The 15278-nt window shown below is 49.9% G+C and overlaps 1 protein-coding gene across 1 annotated transcript in view; it reads left to right on the top strand.

Moving 5' to 3' along the window:
• Positions 1-12932, top strand: part of AK7 (adenylate kinase 7) — a 41969-nt gene extending 29037 nt beyond the window's left edge. The window contains exons 11-18 of the mRNA XM_075331055.1: positions 3194-3322; positions 5786-5894; positions 7228-7356; positions 7457-7525; positions 8005-8202; positions 9960-10180; positions 12157-12315; positions 12845-12932. Of these exons, the coding sequence (XP_075187170.1) occupies positions 3194-3322; positions 5786-5894; positions 7228-7356; positions 7457-7525; positions 8005-8202; positions 9960-10180; positions 12157-12315; positions 12845-12883 (1053 nt within the window). The 3' untranslated portion in view covers positions 12884-12932. The remainder of the gene's footprint in view (positions 1-3193; positions 3323-5785; positions 5895-7227; positions 7357-7456; positions 7526-8004; positions 8203-9959; positions 10181-12156; positions 12316-12844) is intronic.
• The last annotated feature ends 2346 nt before the right edge of the window (positions 12933-15278 follow it).

Raw genomic sequence — 15278 nt, 5'->3', positions numbered from 1 at the left:
GCATCAGCCTCTCTTCTCTCAGCCTACCTCTCCCAGCCTCCCTCCTCCCAGCCTCCCTCAGCATCAGCCTCCCTCTCCCAGCCTCCCCAAGCATCAGCCTCCACCAGCATCAGCCTCTCTCCTTCCAGCCTCCCCCAGCATCAGCCTCCGCCAGCATCAGCCTCTCTCCTTCCAGCCTCCTCCAGCATCAGCCTCCCTCTCCCAGCCTTCCCCAGGATCAGCCTCTCTCCTCCCAGCCTCCGTCCTCCCAGCCTTCCCCAGCATCAGCTTTCCCCTCCCAGCCTCCCTCAGCATCAGCCTTCCCCAGCATCAGCCTCTCTCCTCCCAGCCTCAGCCTCTCTCCTTCCAGCCTCCCCCAGCATCAGCCTCTCTCCTTCCAGCTTCCCTCAGCATCAGCCTCCCCTTCCCAGCCTTCCCCAGGATCAGCCTCTCTCCTCCCAGCCTCCTTCCTCCCAGCCTCCCCCTCCCAGCCTCCCTCAGCATCAGCCTTCCGCTCCCAGTCTCCCCCAGCATCAGCCTCCCCATGCATCAGCCTCTCTCCTTCCAGCCTCCCCCAGCATCAGCCTCCCCTTCCCAGCCTTCCCCAGGATCAGCCTCTCTCCTCCCAGCCTCCTTCCTCCCAGCCTCCCCCTCCCAGCCTCCCTCAGCATCAGCCTTCCGCTCCCAGTCTCCCCCAGCATCAGCCTCCCCAAGCATCAGCCTCCACCAGCATCAGCCTCTCTCCTTCCAGCCTCCCCCAGCATCAGCCTCTCTCCTTCCAGCCTCCCTCAGCATCAGCCTCCCGTTCCCAGCCTTCCCCAGGATCATCCTCTCTCCTCCCAGCCTCCTTCCTCCCAGCCTCCCTCAGCATCAGCCTTCCCCTCCCAGTCTCCCCCAGCATCAGCCTCCCCAAGCATCAGCCTCCACCAGCATTAGCCTCCACCAGCATTAGCCTCTCTCCTTCCAGCCTCCCCCAGCATCAGCCTCCCCAAGCATCAGCCTCCACCAGCATCAGCCTCCCTCGTCCCAGCCTCCCCCTCCCAGCCTCCCCCAGCATCAGCCTCTCTCCTCCCAGCCTTCCCCATGATCAGCCTCTCTGCTCCCAGCCTCCTCCAGCACGCCGTGCTCCTCTGCCGACACTCACACACCCGATCGCATCCACTCACACACACCCGATCGCATCCACTCACACACACCCGATCGCATCCACTCACACACACCCGATCGCATCCACTCACACACACCCGATCGCATCCACTCACACACACCCGATCGCATCCACTCACACACACAGACACTGACGATATCGCACATACGCGCTTATACTCACAACATCCGGAGGTATCACATGCTTCTGGCCATGTGATCCTCCCGCAGGTCCTGGAAGCTAACAGCACAGTACCGCCGCCGAGAAGCAAGCGATATCCCAGGATGTTGTGAGTATGTGGATGCGATGTGATGTGTGAGGTGTGTGTGAGTGTGATCTGATTTGTGTGTATGTGTGTGTGTGTGTGTGCTGTTATGTGTGTGTGCTGTTATGTGTCTGTATTTTCCGCCGCTGCAGGACCTTGATGTGTGGATGCGATGTGATGTGTGTGTGATGTGTGTGTGAGTGTGAGCCGGTGTACACTGGTAACTATGATACACATCGGGTAACTAAGGGACCTTAGTTACCCGATGTTTATAATGGTTACCAGCTTTCACGGCCTCCGTCAAGATCCCAGCATCGCAAGGTTATGTCTGGCGCTGCCGGGATCCTGACGGAGCCGGTGTAGAAGCAAGCGCTATCCCAGCATGTTGTGATGTGTGAGGTGTGATGTGTGAGAGTGAGTGTGAGAGTGAGTGTGATCTGATGCGTGTGTGTGTACTCACCTGGGAATCGGGGCTCCGTGTCAGTTGGGCCAGAGCGAGCGTGCATTGCGTGAGGGGGGCGGGGCCTGCAGAGAGCCGGGGAGAGAGGCCAATCCGTGTGGGGGGGCGGGGCCATGGCGAGCCCAGCGGCCAATCAGCTTTGTGTCACCGTAAGGACACAATTTCGGAGCATGACAGACAGACAGATAGACAGACAGACAGACAGACAGACAGACAGAATAAGGCAATTATATATATAGATATATATATATATATATATATATATATATATATATATATACACACATACACCCATGGTCACTCTAATGATAAATACCAGCTATGATTTGGTTTCTGTCTCATGGGGTACCCCAGATCCAGATGCGCCAACTCTTAATGGAGAACTTAATCTGAGAGCAGCATGATATACACCAGTAGACCTTGATTCCATGGATGTGTCATTTATTAGGCTGTGTGCTGTAGTTTCAGTACAATAAGTATACAATACAATATAACTACAGGACTAAGTATCAGCAGCCGGGTGATCTGTATAACCCCGCTCCCACCACTGATTGGTAGCTTCCTGAGTATACTGTGCAAAGGCAGAAAGCAGCCAATCAGTGGTGGGGGCAGGGTTATATAGAGTTCAGCATTCTGATAACTGGTACAACTACAACAGAGAAAACAGGGATCTAAGTGACACATCACAGGTGTCAGGCTGTCTGCCCCTACATCATATCGCTCTCACATAGCAAAAATCTGTAAATAGGAGCTGGAAAGAGAAATCGTGCAAAATAGGGTCTTATCCAATTAAAATTAAAGGAGAAACAACTCAGAGAGTCTCACCTCGTGCAGGTTACAACCACCATAAACCTGAGGCCGCTGCAGAACCCACGTGGAGGTTTTTGTATAGCAAAAATCTGCTAAGATTCCCTATAAGAGTTGCCTTAAAGGGGTCACAGCAAACAATATATGACCTATCCACATGATAAATGATCAATGTGTGATCACTGGGAGCCCAAAAACCAGCAACTCCACTGATCAACCAAGACCGAGGGAGCCAAATGTCCCTGCATGAATGGAGGGGCAGTGAGCCTGTGCGGCCATTGCTGCATTCACTGTCTATTGTACTAGTGGGAATTTTACCATGCAGAAGTCAGGTATGAAGCATGGCAGTGGAAATAGAAGCCAAAGTGACTGTATGAGAAGAAGTGCACAGAATGACAGCAGAACCGTAGTGTTAATTGTGACAACTAGGCAGGTGATTCTGGCATCTTCCGCAGGATCTGGGCTTTAGGGTCACTGTGTTTAGGGCCGATGTGTGAGGGCAGTGATTACATTTCCATCTGGTTTTTGTTTTTAGCCCATACGTATCTGTGTTCTCGGCCCCCCCGCAGCAGGAAAAACAACCGTCTCCAAGTTACTGTGCAAACATTACAAACTGCATCACATCCATATAAAGGACGTCATCACAGAAGCCATAGACAAGCTGGTAAGTCAGGCCTGCTTCAGTGTGTGCCCATACATCAGAGGAGGGACAGATACACATCTCTCCCAACACCCCCATACACAGGAGCGCTCATCCCACACCACTGTGCCCTCCTCCACTTACCTCTCTGTGTCGTCCTCCACTCACCTCTCTGTCCTCCACTCACCTCTGTGCCCTCCTCCACTTACCTCTGTGCCCTCCTCCACTTACCTCTCTGCCCTCCTCCACTTATCTCTGTGCCCTCCTCCACTCACCTCTCTGCCCTCCTCCACTTACCTCTGTGTCCTCCTTCACTCACCTCTCTGTCCTCCTCCACTTACCTCTCTGTCCTCCTCCACTCACCTCTGTGCCATCCTCCACTCACCTCTGTGCCCTCCTCCACTTACCTCTGTGCCCTCCTCCACTTACCTCTGTGCCCTCCTCCACTTGCCTCTCTGTCCTCCTCCACTCGCCTCTCTGCCCTCCTCCACTTACCTCTGTGTCCTCCTTCACTCACCTCTATGCCCTCCTCCACTTACCTCTCTGTCCTCCTCCACTCACCTCTGTGCCATCCTCCACTCACCTCTGTGCCCTCCTCCACTTACCTCTGTGCCCTCCTCCACTTACCTCTGTGCCCTCCTCCACTTACCTCTGTGCCCTCCTCCACTTGCCTCTCTGTCCTCCTCCACTCACCTCTCTGCCCTCCTCCACTTACCTCTGTGTCCTCCTTCACTCACCTCTGTGCCATCCTCCACTCACCTCTGTGCCCTCCTCCACTCACCTCTGTGCCCTCCTCCACTCACCTCTGTGCCCTCCTCCACACACCTCTGTGCCCTCCTCCACTCACCTCTGTGCCCTCCTCCACTTACCTCTCTGCCCTCCTCCACTTACCTCTCTGCCCTCCTCCTCCCACCTCAGTGCCCTCCTCCACTTACCTCTGTGCCCTCCTCCACTTACCTGTGCCCTCCTCCTCTCACCTCTCTGTCCTCCTCCACTTACCTCTGTGCCCTCCTCCACTCAGCTCTCTGCCCTCCTCCACTTACCTCTGTGTCCTCCTTCACTCACCTCTATGCCCTCCTCCACTTACCTCTCTGTCCTCCTCCACTCACCTCTGTGCCATCCTCCACTCACCTCTGTGCCCTCCTCCACTCACCTCTGTGCCCTCCTCCACACACCTCTGTGCCCTCCTCCACTCACCTCTGTGCCCTCCTCCACTTACCTCTCTGCCCTCCTCCACTTACCTCTCTGCCCTCCTCCCACCTCTGTGCCCTCCTCCACACACCTCTGTGCCCTCCTCCACTCACCTCTGTGCCCTCCTCCACTTACCTCTCTGCCCTCCTCCACTTACCTCTCTGTCCTCCTCCACTCACCTCTGTGCCATCCTCCACTCACCTCTGTGCCCTCCTCCACTCACCTCTGTGCCCTCCTCCACACACCTCTGTGCCCTCCTCCACTTACCTCTGTGCCCTCCTCCACTTACCTGTGCCCTCCTCCTCTCACCTCTCTGTCCTCCTCCACTTACCTCTGTGCCCTCCTCCACTTACCTCTCTGCCCTCCTCCACTTACCTCTCTGCCCTCCTCCACACACCTCTGTCCTCCACTCACCTCTGTGCCCTCCTTCAGTTACCTCCTTGCCCTCCGCCACACACCTCTGTGCCCTCCTCCACTTACCTCTGTGCCCTCCTCCTCTCACCTCTGTGCCCTCCTCCACTTACCTCTCTGCCCTCCTCCTCTCACCTCTGTGCCCTCCTCCACTTACCTCTCTGCCCTTCTCCTCTCACCTCTGTGCCCTCCTCCACTTACCTCTGTGCCCTCCTCCGGTCACCATTCTGCCTTCCTCCGGTCACCTTTCTGCCTTCCTCCAGTCACCTTTCAGCCTTTATTCCGGTCACCTGTCTGCCCTCTTCCAGTCATTTGTCTGCCCTCGTCCGGTCACCTGTCTGCCCTCGTCCGGTCACCTGTCTGCCCTCGTCCGGTCACCTGTCTGCCCTCGTCCGGTCACCTGTCTGCCCTCGTCCGGTCACCTGTCTGCCCTCGTCCGGTCACCTGTCTGCCCTCGTCCAGTCACCTGTCTGCCCTCGTCCAGTCACCTGTCTGCCCTCGTCCAGTCACCTGTCTACCCTCGGCCAGTCACCTGTTTGCCCTCCTCCAGTCTCCTCTCTGCCCTCCTCCTCTCACCTCTTTGTCCTCCTTTAGTTCCATCTCCTTCCTCCTTCAGACATGTATGTTAGTGGGAGAGGTGATGGAGATCTCACTGATGTGGCCATCTTCACTATTACCCATATCCTTCTGCCTTTCTCACATCCCTCTAAGCACCATGCTGTCCAGCAGTCCTCCACTACCTGTGGTCTGCAGCTGGTGTAGAACTACAGCTCCCAGCATCTCCAGCAGCCTATGGATAGTTACAGTCACATTTTACTCATGTTGTGAACAATACATTGATGACTCCTATCTACAATCACATTGTTAGTGTGTGTCCTTATAAAGGAACGGCTGGTGAAGTCTCCTCCAGAAGAGGAAGAGGAGGGCGAGGACGGTCCAGAAGCCTGGCAGGAACTGCTAGACAGTGTGAAGGAGAACATGGAGCAGAATGGCGGTATGTGCACACTCTTCTGTACCCTGTGTCATAGCAAGGAATCTGAGTGCAGCTCTGGAGTATAATACAGGAGATAACCCAGGATCAGGACAGGATTAGTAATGTAATATATGTACACAGTGACTGGAGCAGCAGAATAGTGAGTGCAGCTCTGGAGTATAATATAGGAGGTAACTCTGGATCAGTAATGTAATGTAGGTACACAGTGACTGCAGCAGCAGAATAGTGAGTGCAGCTCTGGAATATAATACAGGATGTAACTCAGGATCAGTAATGTAATGTAGGTACACAGTGACTGCAGCAGCAGAATAGTGAGTGCAGCTCTGGAGTATAATACAGGATGTAACTCAGGATCAGTAATGTAATGTATGTACACAGTGACTGCAGCAGCAGAATAGTGAGTGCAGCTCTGGAGTATAATACAGGATGTAACTCAGGATCAGTACAGGATCAGTAATGTAATGTATGTACAGTACACAGTGACTGGAGCAGCAGAATAGTGAGTGCAGCTCTGGAGTATAATACAGGATGTAACTCAGGATCAGTACAGGATCAGTAATGTAATGTATGTACAGTACACAGTGACTGCAGCAGAAGAATAGTGAGTGCAGCTCTGGAGTATAATACAGGAGGTAACTCTGGATCAGTAATGTAATATAGGTACACAGTGACTGCAGCAGCAGAATAGTGAGTGCAGCTCTGGAATATAATACAGGATGTAACTCAGGATCAGTACAGGATCACTAATGTAATGTATGTACACAGTGACTGCACCAGCAGAATAGTGAGTGCAGCTCTGGAGCATAATACAGGGTGTAACTCAGGATCAGTACAGGGTAAGTAATGTAATGTATGTACACAGTGACTGTACCAGCAAAATAGGGAGTGCAGCTCTGGAGTATAATACAGGATGTAACTCAGAATCAGTAATGTAATGTAGGTACACAGTGACTGCAGCAGCAGAATAGTGAGTGCAGCTCTGGAGTATAATACAGGAGGTAACTCAGGATCAGTAATGTAATGTATGTACACAGTGACTGCACCAGCAGAATAGTGAGTGCAGCTCTGGAGTATAATACAGGATGTAACTCAGGATCAGTAATGTAATGTAGGTACACAGTGACTGCAGCAGCAGAATAGTGAGTGCAGCTCTGGAGTATAATACAGGATGTAACTCAGGATCAGTAATGTAATGTATGTACACAGTGACTGCAGCAGCAGAATAGTGAGTGCAGCTCTGGAGTATAATACAGGAGCAGGAGATCAGAGTGGTTGTTCCATGTTTCCTGTTGCAGGAAAGACGCTATTTTCTTATGTCCCACATGCATTACAGGCCGGCTGGATGACAGCTACGTGATCCGCTTCATGAGGGAAAAGCTGAAATCCATGCCTTGTCAGAACCAGGGTTATGTCCTGGATGGATACCCGAAGACCTATGAACAAGCGAAGGAGCTTTTTAAATGTACGTATTGTCGTCCTCTGTGTCTGGGACCATCAGTGTATACAAAGACATGTAAAGTCTGCTCTCATCATCCTATACATCCATTCTGATTTGTGTTTAGCAGAAGAAGGGGAAGAGGAGGAGGAAAGCAGGAGTAAGGCACCGCACTTCGATAAAACCATCACCCCAGGTATGTATACGGAGATATATTCCTCTTTGGATAATCCCCTTTGGGATCCCCAGTGATCAGCAGCAAATGATGGATGGACCTGGCAGGAAGAGTCCAATTCTCCTGCAGCGCCCTCCAGAGGGGAAATTACATAAATGCCCCTCTGACATATAAGAGCTGTTTTTTAGGCTTCTGATGTTGCCCATTTCGGCAGCATCAGCCGACCATTTAATATGTATGGTGTGACCTAGCTTCTGCTGTATGGTGGGAAGAACGATCAGGCAGTTGGATTTCAATAGGCCCAATCCTTTTGTTCTGAAGGAACATAAGCCGACATCAGAGATGTGCAGCGGCGACTTGTTTTCCACTCCTCATATAGAATACATGCATGCACGGCCAAGTGGAGCGTGCATGTGTATAGGACGGTCAGGAGGAATAGTTGTTGGTTCGGCTATCCTTACGGTCAGTTTTTACTTAATATTTGACTATTATTTTTTTAGATTTTGTTATTTCATTGGATGCATCTGATGAATTTCTTAAAAACCGGGTCATTAATCTACCGGAGAGCACAGTGGCCGGAACGCATTACGCACAGGATCGCTTTCTGCGTGCTCTCACCACGTTTCGGGACTTAAACACAGAAGACGAAACCGTCCTGAACTATTTTGATGAAGCTGAAATTCATCCTCTGCATATTGGTAGGTCCTGTGACTATCGGCGGTCAGGCTGCCCGGTAAATGGGGAGAGCCCAGCTCGGGTCGGCCATGTCTGTCTTTCCTTTGGGCAGGGTGAGTGACAAATATAAGAGCCAAGGAGAGACGGGTGCAAGGGCCACATCTCATATCCTTCTACAGGCCCCATACACATTAGACGATTGGCAGCCGAACCCGCTGATATCGGTGGGTTGACTTTCCCCCGACATCACGATTTCGGACGCCAAGAGTCTTTTCATCCCCTTGATGTAATATGTCGTAAATATATGTAAATGGTCGGGTGCAGATACACAGAGCTGAGCCGCTCCTTATGGGGTAGATGCCTGCTGTGTGTTACAGTGGGCACTTGCCTGTAACAGCAGCGACTGGAGCTGGGTCTGATCGCTTCAGTATGACCATTTGAATACCACTGTCAATCTCTGACAGTGGCACAGTAATAGTTTAAGAAACTATTGCCCCAATTATGACACAATTGTGGGGTCCTGATGGGTTACCATGATAGTTGGAGACCTAACAAACGCCGCCATCTCGGTTCTCCAATGTAGTCTATTACAGTATAAAATACAAGTATAAATGCAGATTCTAGTCCAGGAAAGGACCAAAATGGAATATATAAAATATTGTATAAATAATTTAGACGAAATATAGGTTAAATTACCTTCCTTTTCCTGAAATTTTAAGTCTCAGAATATGGTGAAAAACATGTTTTATTTTTTGTATAATTTTTTTTTTTTTTACAGTTTTAGGTCGTGAAGTTTTTCAAAAGAAGTAAAATGGAAAGAAAAACAAAATAGTTAAATATATATATATGATCATATATATGACCACATTTGTACTGTATATAAATAAATTTGGTCATTTTTACCAAATATTATATAGAGTAAAAATTAAAGCCAAAAAAGCCAAAAAACCATGACAACTACAGGTTTTAAAAGTAGAAAGATGTTGAAGTAACATCTGGATGTGGAGTGCCTAACCTAAAGGCTGCTTTACATGGTACGACCGATTGTGCAATTTCACAATCGATCGTACCCGCCCCTGTCATTTTTGCGTCACGGGCAAATCGCTGCCCGTGTCGCACAAAGTCGGTAACCCCCGTCACACGTACTTACCTCTCGTGCGACCTCGCTGTGGGCGGCGAACGTCCACTTCCTGGAGTGGGAGGGACGTTCAGCATCACAGCGACGTCACACGGCCGCCGGCCAATGGAAGCGAAGGGGCGGAGATGAGCGGGACGTAAACATCCCGCCCACCTCCTTCCTTCACATAGCCGGCGGCGGCCATGTGACGCAGGTGAGCTGCTGTTCATCGTTCCCGGGGTGTCACACGGAGCGACGTGTGCTACCCCGGAAACGATGAACAACTAAATTAAACGATATTATGGAACCTAGCGACCAGTACACTACTCACGATTTGTGAGCGATACTGCGTCGCTAGGAGGTGTCACACAGGCCGGCATCGCCAGCGATGCCAGATGTGCGTCACAAAAACCGTGACCCCGACGATCTGTCGCACGATAGATTGTCTGGTGTAAACCAGCCTTAAGACATGCTCCGAGAAGTTTTAAAAATGCTCAAAAATGGTGTTCGTGTGTGTGTGTGTGTGTGTGTGTGTGTGTGTGTGTGAATCCGGCTACAAAGCATGGAAAAAGAGGAGCACTTTGAGGATACGGTGAGGATTATGATTTTTGGGCCCCGGCTCCCCCATGAAAACCCTGACACCAGTCATTGTTTTTACAATAGATGTTTCTAAGGAGGACGATCCTGAATACAGAGCCATTATAAAGCAAATTACTAAGGAGGTTGGGGAACCGCGGAACTACGGCCTGACTCCAGAGGAGCTAGCAGAGCTGGAGAAGAAACAGGCAGAGCAAAGTCTCGCTCGTGAGGCAGAAAGAATGGCCGAATTAAATAGGATGGAGGCTGAGGAGGAAGCTGAGAAGATTGCGCGATGGGAGGAGTGGGTGAGTCGGGGACACCAGCGTAGTCTGACCAGATGTCTTGGTTGACAGACAACCCTGTGGTATCTGGCTGCAGAAGGTCGTTGTGTTTAGCCACACAAACTGCTCCTTTATATTCCAGCCTTTCCTCTGTGGTGTGAATGGAGCGTTGTGTGTCTTTTCTGTTAGGATTCATTCTTTCCCCTTTAGGACCCTGTGGAGATATTTTCCTTTCAGCTGATAATCATTATCCCTCACCCTCTGTGTCTTTATATACCTGCATTTCCCCTTGGTATGTTGCTGGTGAAAGAGTTACGTTTCTATATGGTCCTGATTGCAAGCAGTCTGGTTTGAATCATCTGGAGAAACGTATGTTGCTGTTCCTCTCCGAGTCATCTTGGATATAAGTTGTCTGTTTGCTTTCCTCTGTTTTCCTTGTGTATTCTTTAGGCCTTAGCGGGGATGACTAGTGCTCATCCCGCCCGTTCCTTACCTAGTTCGCAGTTCACGATCAGCCAGGGTCAGTTATCCTGCTTGGCGCATAGGTGCGCAACCTATCTAAGGAAGCCAGCGGAAGGTTTGATCCGGGGTCACCATCTCCCTCCATCCTATACACCTATACACAGGGTCTCCCTTTTCCTCTCCTCCTTTTTCACCATTCGCTCAGTATTTCCCCATAGCTAGTGTGATACCACATAGTTATTCCCATCTCAGATATTTATCTCATATCCTATCCACCAAATATTCTTTAAATGTCAAATAGGTTCAAATCCTACCTCTGATTAATAGTCCCCTGACCTGTTCTGCTGTGACTAGAGAGGTGGCTGCACCGATTCACTTCTATGGGAATTCATAAAATACCCTAGATAAGTAATAAATGGAGAGAGCTGTGCCTGCGTGGCCACCTATACATTCACTGTGGCTCTGGCTCATTTTAAAACTTCCATAGAAATGAATGGAGAGATCCGGGCATGTGCTGTTGTGAATGTCGTCCAACTGGGTGCTGGTGTGGAGCTCCCTCTGTTGGCCAGGAATGGTAATGAAGCTGAGTTTGAATCTGATTCAGACAGGTGATGGAGTTAATTGGGAATCCAGGAAATCCTATTGCACATCAACCTAGTTTATTTAGGAGAGCATTTTGTGCCTGGCGGTCGCCGGTGATAAATGTTCCTGCCTGCTTCTGAAGATGACTGGGAGTTTTCCCTTCTGATTTTCCCATTTATTTGGTGCCTGAATCTACTCCAGATAAGTTTACTGTTTCTGTGCTTAATTGCTGGATTTGCACTTAAGAGTGTTTCTGCATATTCCATTTGGTTCTGTGTTTGGTTTCTTGTATGTGAGGATCTGTCTTTCTGCTTTTGTGAGCGGGGCAGTTCCTCCAGCAAGAAAGGGAGCTTGCTCTCTGTTTGGATTATTTGCACTTTAGAATATTATTTGTTCTGTGATTTTGTTTCTTCCCATTATATCTGCAGTTCTGTTTAAAGTGTCTAGGTCAAGAGTACCTGATATAGTGGGGGAGAGACCGTGTGGTCTCAGATCTTTTTCCTATCAGGAGATTGGTATTTTTTGCAGGTTTTTTTGCTGGCCGCAATCAGTTATCTGTCCTGTCCTGTTCTATCTAGTAAGTCGGGCCTCACCTTTGCTGATCTATATCTATCTGTGTATTGTGAATTCTTACATCACCGTTGTTGCATGTTGGGGGGGTGCTATTTCTTTGGGGACTGCTCTGAGGCAAGATAGGTTTCCTCATTTCTAACTTTGAGGTGTGGCAAGTTTCTCCGGCAGTGACCGGAACATCCCACTGCTACTTCTAGTGTTGTCTGATAGATAGGGGATTGCGGTCAGCTCAGTTTCCAACTACTCTTGTGGTTTTGTTTTTTCTTTATTAATGGGATTTTTTGTGATCGTCCACGGTTACCAGATCATAACAATGCGTCATGCTTCTGGGTTTACTACATGTGACTCCACACGATTGATCACATCCATCTCTAATTATACAGAACAGTCGCCTCGAAGAGGTAAAACGCCAGGAGCATGAGATGCTGGAAGCCCAGTCTGTTCCTTTAAGGAATTATTTAATGAAGAACGTCATGCCAACACTGATCGAAGGGCTGAATGAATGCTGCAAGGTCCGGCCGGACGACCCTGTGGATTATCTGGTAAGATCTCACTCGGGATGGTCACAGGACGCTTAGACCCCTTTACATCAGACATTATTGATGGACTGACCGTGAGCGTGCCGAGCTCTCACCAATTTGATATTGATGACCTTATGTCTTCAATATAATCAGCCTGGACAACCCCTTTAAGCCAGAACTTACAAATTCCCATGACGTCTGCAATTGCCCTAGTGCATGGGTTTCCGTCTAGTCTGAAAGGAGCTGCAGGCGTGTTGCAGTGTTGCGGGTACAGAGGCATCATTATAGATATACAGTGTTCTGCCCCTAGTGGCCGAAATTGTGATGTGTAAATATCTGTATAAAGTCTCTGCTGATGGATGAGCGCTCAGTGATCAGGAGCTTTTCCCAGCAGCAGAAACGTAGCATTACATGACGCCCGTTCAGATGACGCAGCCAGGCACTCTCTGGCCCCCGTCTGATGGCCCATTCCCCGATCACCACAGACTCTTCCTGCAGTTACTCACTAATCTTGTGCTGAGCGGCTCTCTACTCCTCTCTCCACTTACAGGCAGAATATCTGTTCAAGCAAAACCCTCAGATAGAATGAAGACGTATCAAGAGGTTATCTGTCCAATAAAAAGCGGTACAACATGAAATCTAGTGTAATGTGTTTCCTCTGTGTGAAGACGTACATCAGTGAAGAAGGCGCTCATGACATGGAAGCGGTGAGAACAGCCCAAGGTCTTCAGACCATCAAACCCAACAAACCATCATATGACCACAGAAGTCCATGATCAGGGAGGGAACAGTCAGTTCCTGCACTTTATCTGGTGGCGTCAGGAAAAAAGAGGAAGGAGCTGAGCAAGAACAGGCATGTTATGATGTCAGGGCATCTCCAAACATTAGGTATTGTGAGGTGTTACTCAGTATATGGTGGGTCTTGTGGGGGGTTACCCAGTACATGGCAGGTCTTTTAAAGTGTTCCTGAGACACGGCAGGTTTTGTGAGGTCTTCCTGGTTACGGCAGGTCTTGTGAGGTGTTCCCGGCATACAGCAGGTCTTGTGAAGTGTTTGCGGTAAACGGCAGGTCTTGTGGGGTGTTCCCTGTATACGGCAGTTCTTTTGAGGGGTTCCCAGTATACAGCAGTTTTTGTGAGGTGTTCCTGATATACTGCAGTTCTTGTAAGGTGTTCCCAGTATATAGCGGGTCTTGTGCGGTGTTCTCTGTATATGGCAGGTTTTTGAAGGTGTTCCCAGGACACAGCAGGTCTTATGGGGTATTCCCGGGACATGGCAGTTCTTGTGAGGTGTTCCTGCTATACGGCAGGTCTTATGGGGTGTTACTGGGACACGGCAAGTCTTGTGGGGTTTTCACGATATACAGTGGGTCTTGTGAGATGTTCATGGTATATGGCTGGTCTTGTGGGGTGTTCACGATACAGAAGGTCTTGCGGGGTGTTCTCAGGATATCATGGGTCTTGCGGTGTGTTCCTGGGACACAATGGGTCTTGCAATGTGTTCCTGAGACACAGTGGGTCTTGTAAGGTGTTCTTGGGGCACGATGCGTCTTGTGAGGTTTTCCCTGTATACGTCCAGTCTTGTGGGGTGTTCCAGGTACATGGAGGGTCTTGTGGGGTGTTTCTGGTATACAGAGGGTCTTGTGGGGGTCTTCTTGGTATATGGAAGGTCTTGCAGTGTGTTCCTGGTAGACGGTGAGTCTTGTGGGGTGTTCCCGGTATACAATGGGTCTCGTAGAGTGTTTCCGGGAAAGGGCAGGTTTTGTGGGGCGATTCCGTAATGCCACCTAGGGCTGATGCATGTGGTTAGTGTGGTCAGTGCAAACGCCCTTCTGATCTAACAGAAGAGCTGCTGTACCCCGATATCCTGCTGGCTATGATGGAAAGGTGACAGGACACGCAGAGCATCGCAGCTGACTGTGTATGGGGCTGTGTATGGTGAACCGGTCACAGTGTCCACGCTGACCCGTCTGCCTACGATGGGCACATGAACATAAGAACTGGACCACTGTAGATGTCGGCCTGGTGTGATGAATGTGGATGGTAGAAGGATGCAGTAAGGGAAGACAAGCCGGCAGAGGTAGAGTGATGGGGCAATGTGATTGTACCACCTACCTAACACTACACACAAGCGCCCCCTTCATGGCAGTGAGATCCCTGCTGGCATTGCTGCGTCCAGCAGGGTAATGATCGGTCAGTATTGGTGTGAGGAGCCTGATACAGACGTGCCGGCTGTCTCTCCATACAGCGTATGGGTAAAGTACAGATAGCTGATGCCAGTGATGAGCGGCTGCCTCTTCCTAACACTCCATTTGCTGATCGTTGGCGACAGGCGTCTGATCTGCTTTCTTCTTTTATTTGTACAGAACATGTTTTTCACTCAGACAGTTCAGTATTATGCGGCTTTTATCACTAGTGTAAAGCCTCCCTAATTGCCTTTGAGAGCTCGAGCTCGATGCCAAGCGTGAGAGCAGCCGATGGCCACAAGATGGCGCTAAGTTACTGCGCAACCACAGGGATCCTGGTCACCGCTTCGCTTGTCAACTATTGAAGGAACAAGTTATAACATAGCATGGAATTGCAAAAAGTTTCCAGAAGATTTTATATTAAGTAGCCAGCACTTATAAAATCTATTGAGTGGGTCCCTTGGAGAGAGTATACTCGGCTCTATGTGCACACGTCTCACCGCGGAGAGCTGCAGATATCATCCTCCTGGATTGCTTGACATCTCTTGAAACATCTTAAATGCTTCCAACATTAAAGACGACGTCCTCCACTCTCAAAAGGGTTGACAAGTCTTCCCAGCACCCCTAAACCATCCAAGAAAGCTGCACCTCAGGGCCTGCAGCATCCCAGATCTTTGCTTGCTGGACGTTGGTGAGGCTGCAACTCATTTTAACCCCAGAACTCGCAACCATAGAAATCTACCATAGAAAACAAGCAACCTGGCAGGCCTGCGAGGCCCCAGGTATGCGTTCTAGGGTT

This window comes from Anomaloglossus baeobatrachus, chromosome 12 (genome assembly GCF_048569485.1).
Source record: "Anomaloglossus baeobatrachus isolate aAnoBae1 chromosome 12, aAnoBae1.hap1, whole genome shotgun sequence".
NCBI lineage: Eukaryota > Metazoa > Chordata > Amphibia > Anura > Aromobatidae > Anomaloglossus > Anomaloglossus baeobatrachus.
The sequence above is the reverse complement of the archived record's forward strand: the minus strand, read 5'-3'. Positions and strand labels throughout refer to the sequence as shown.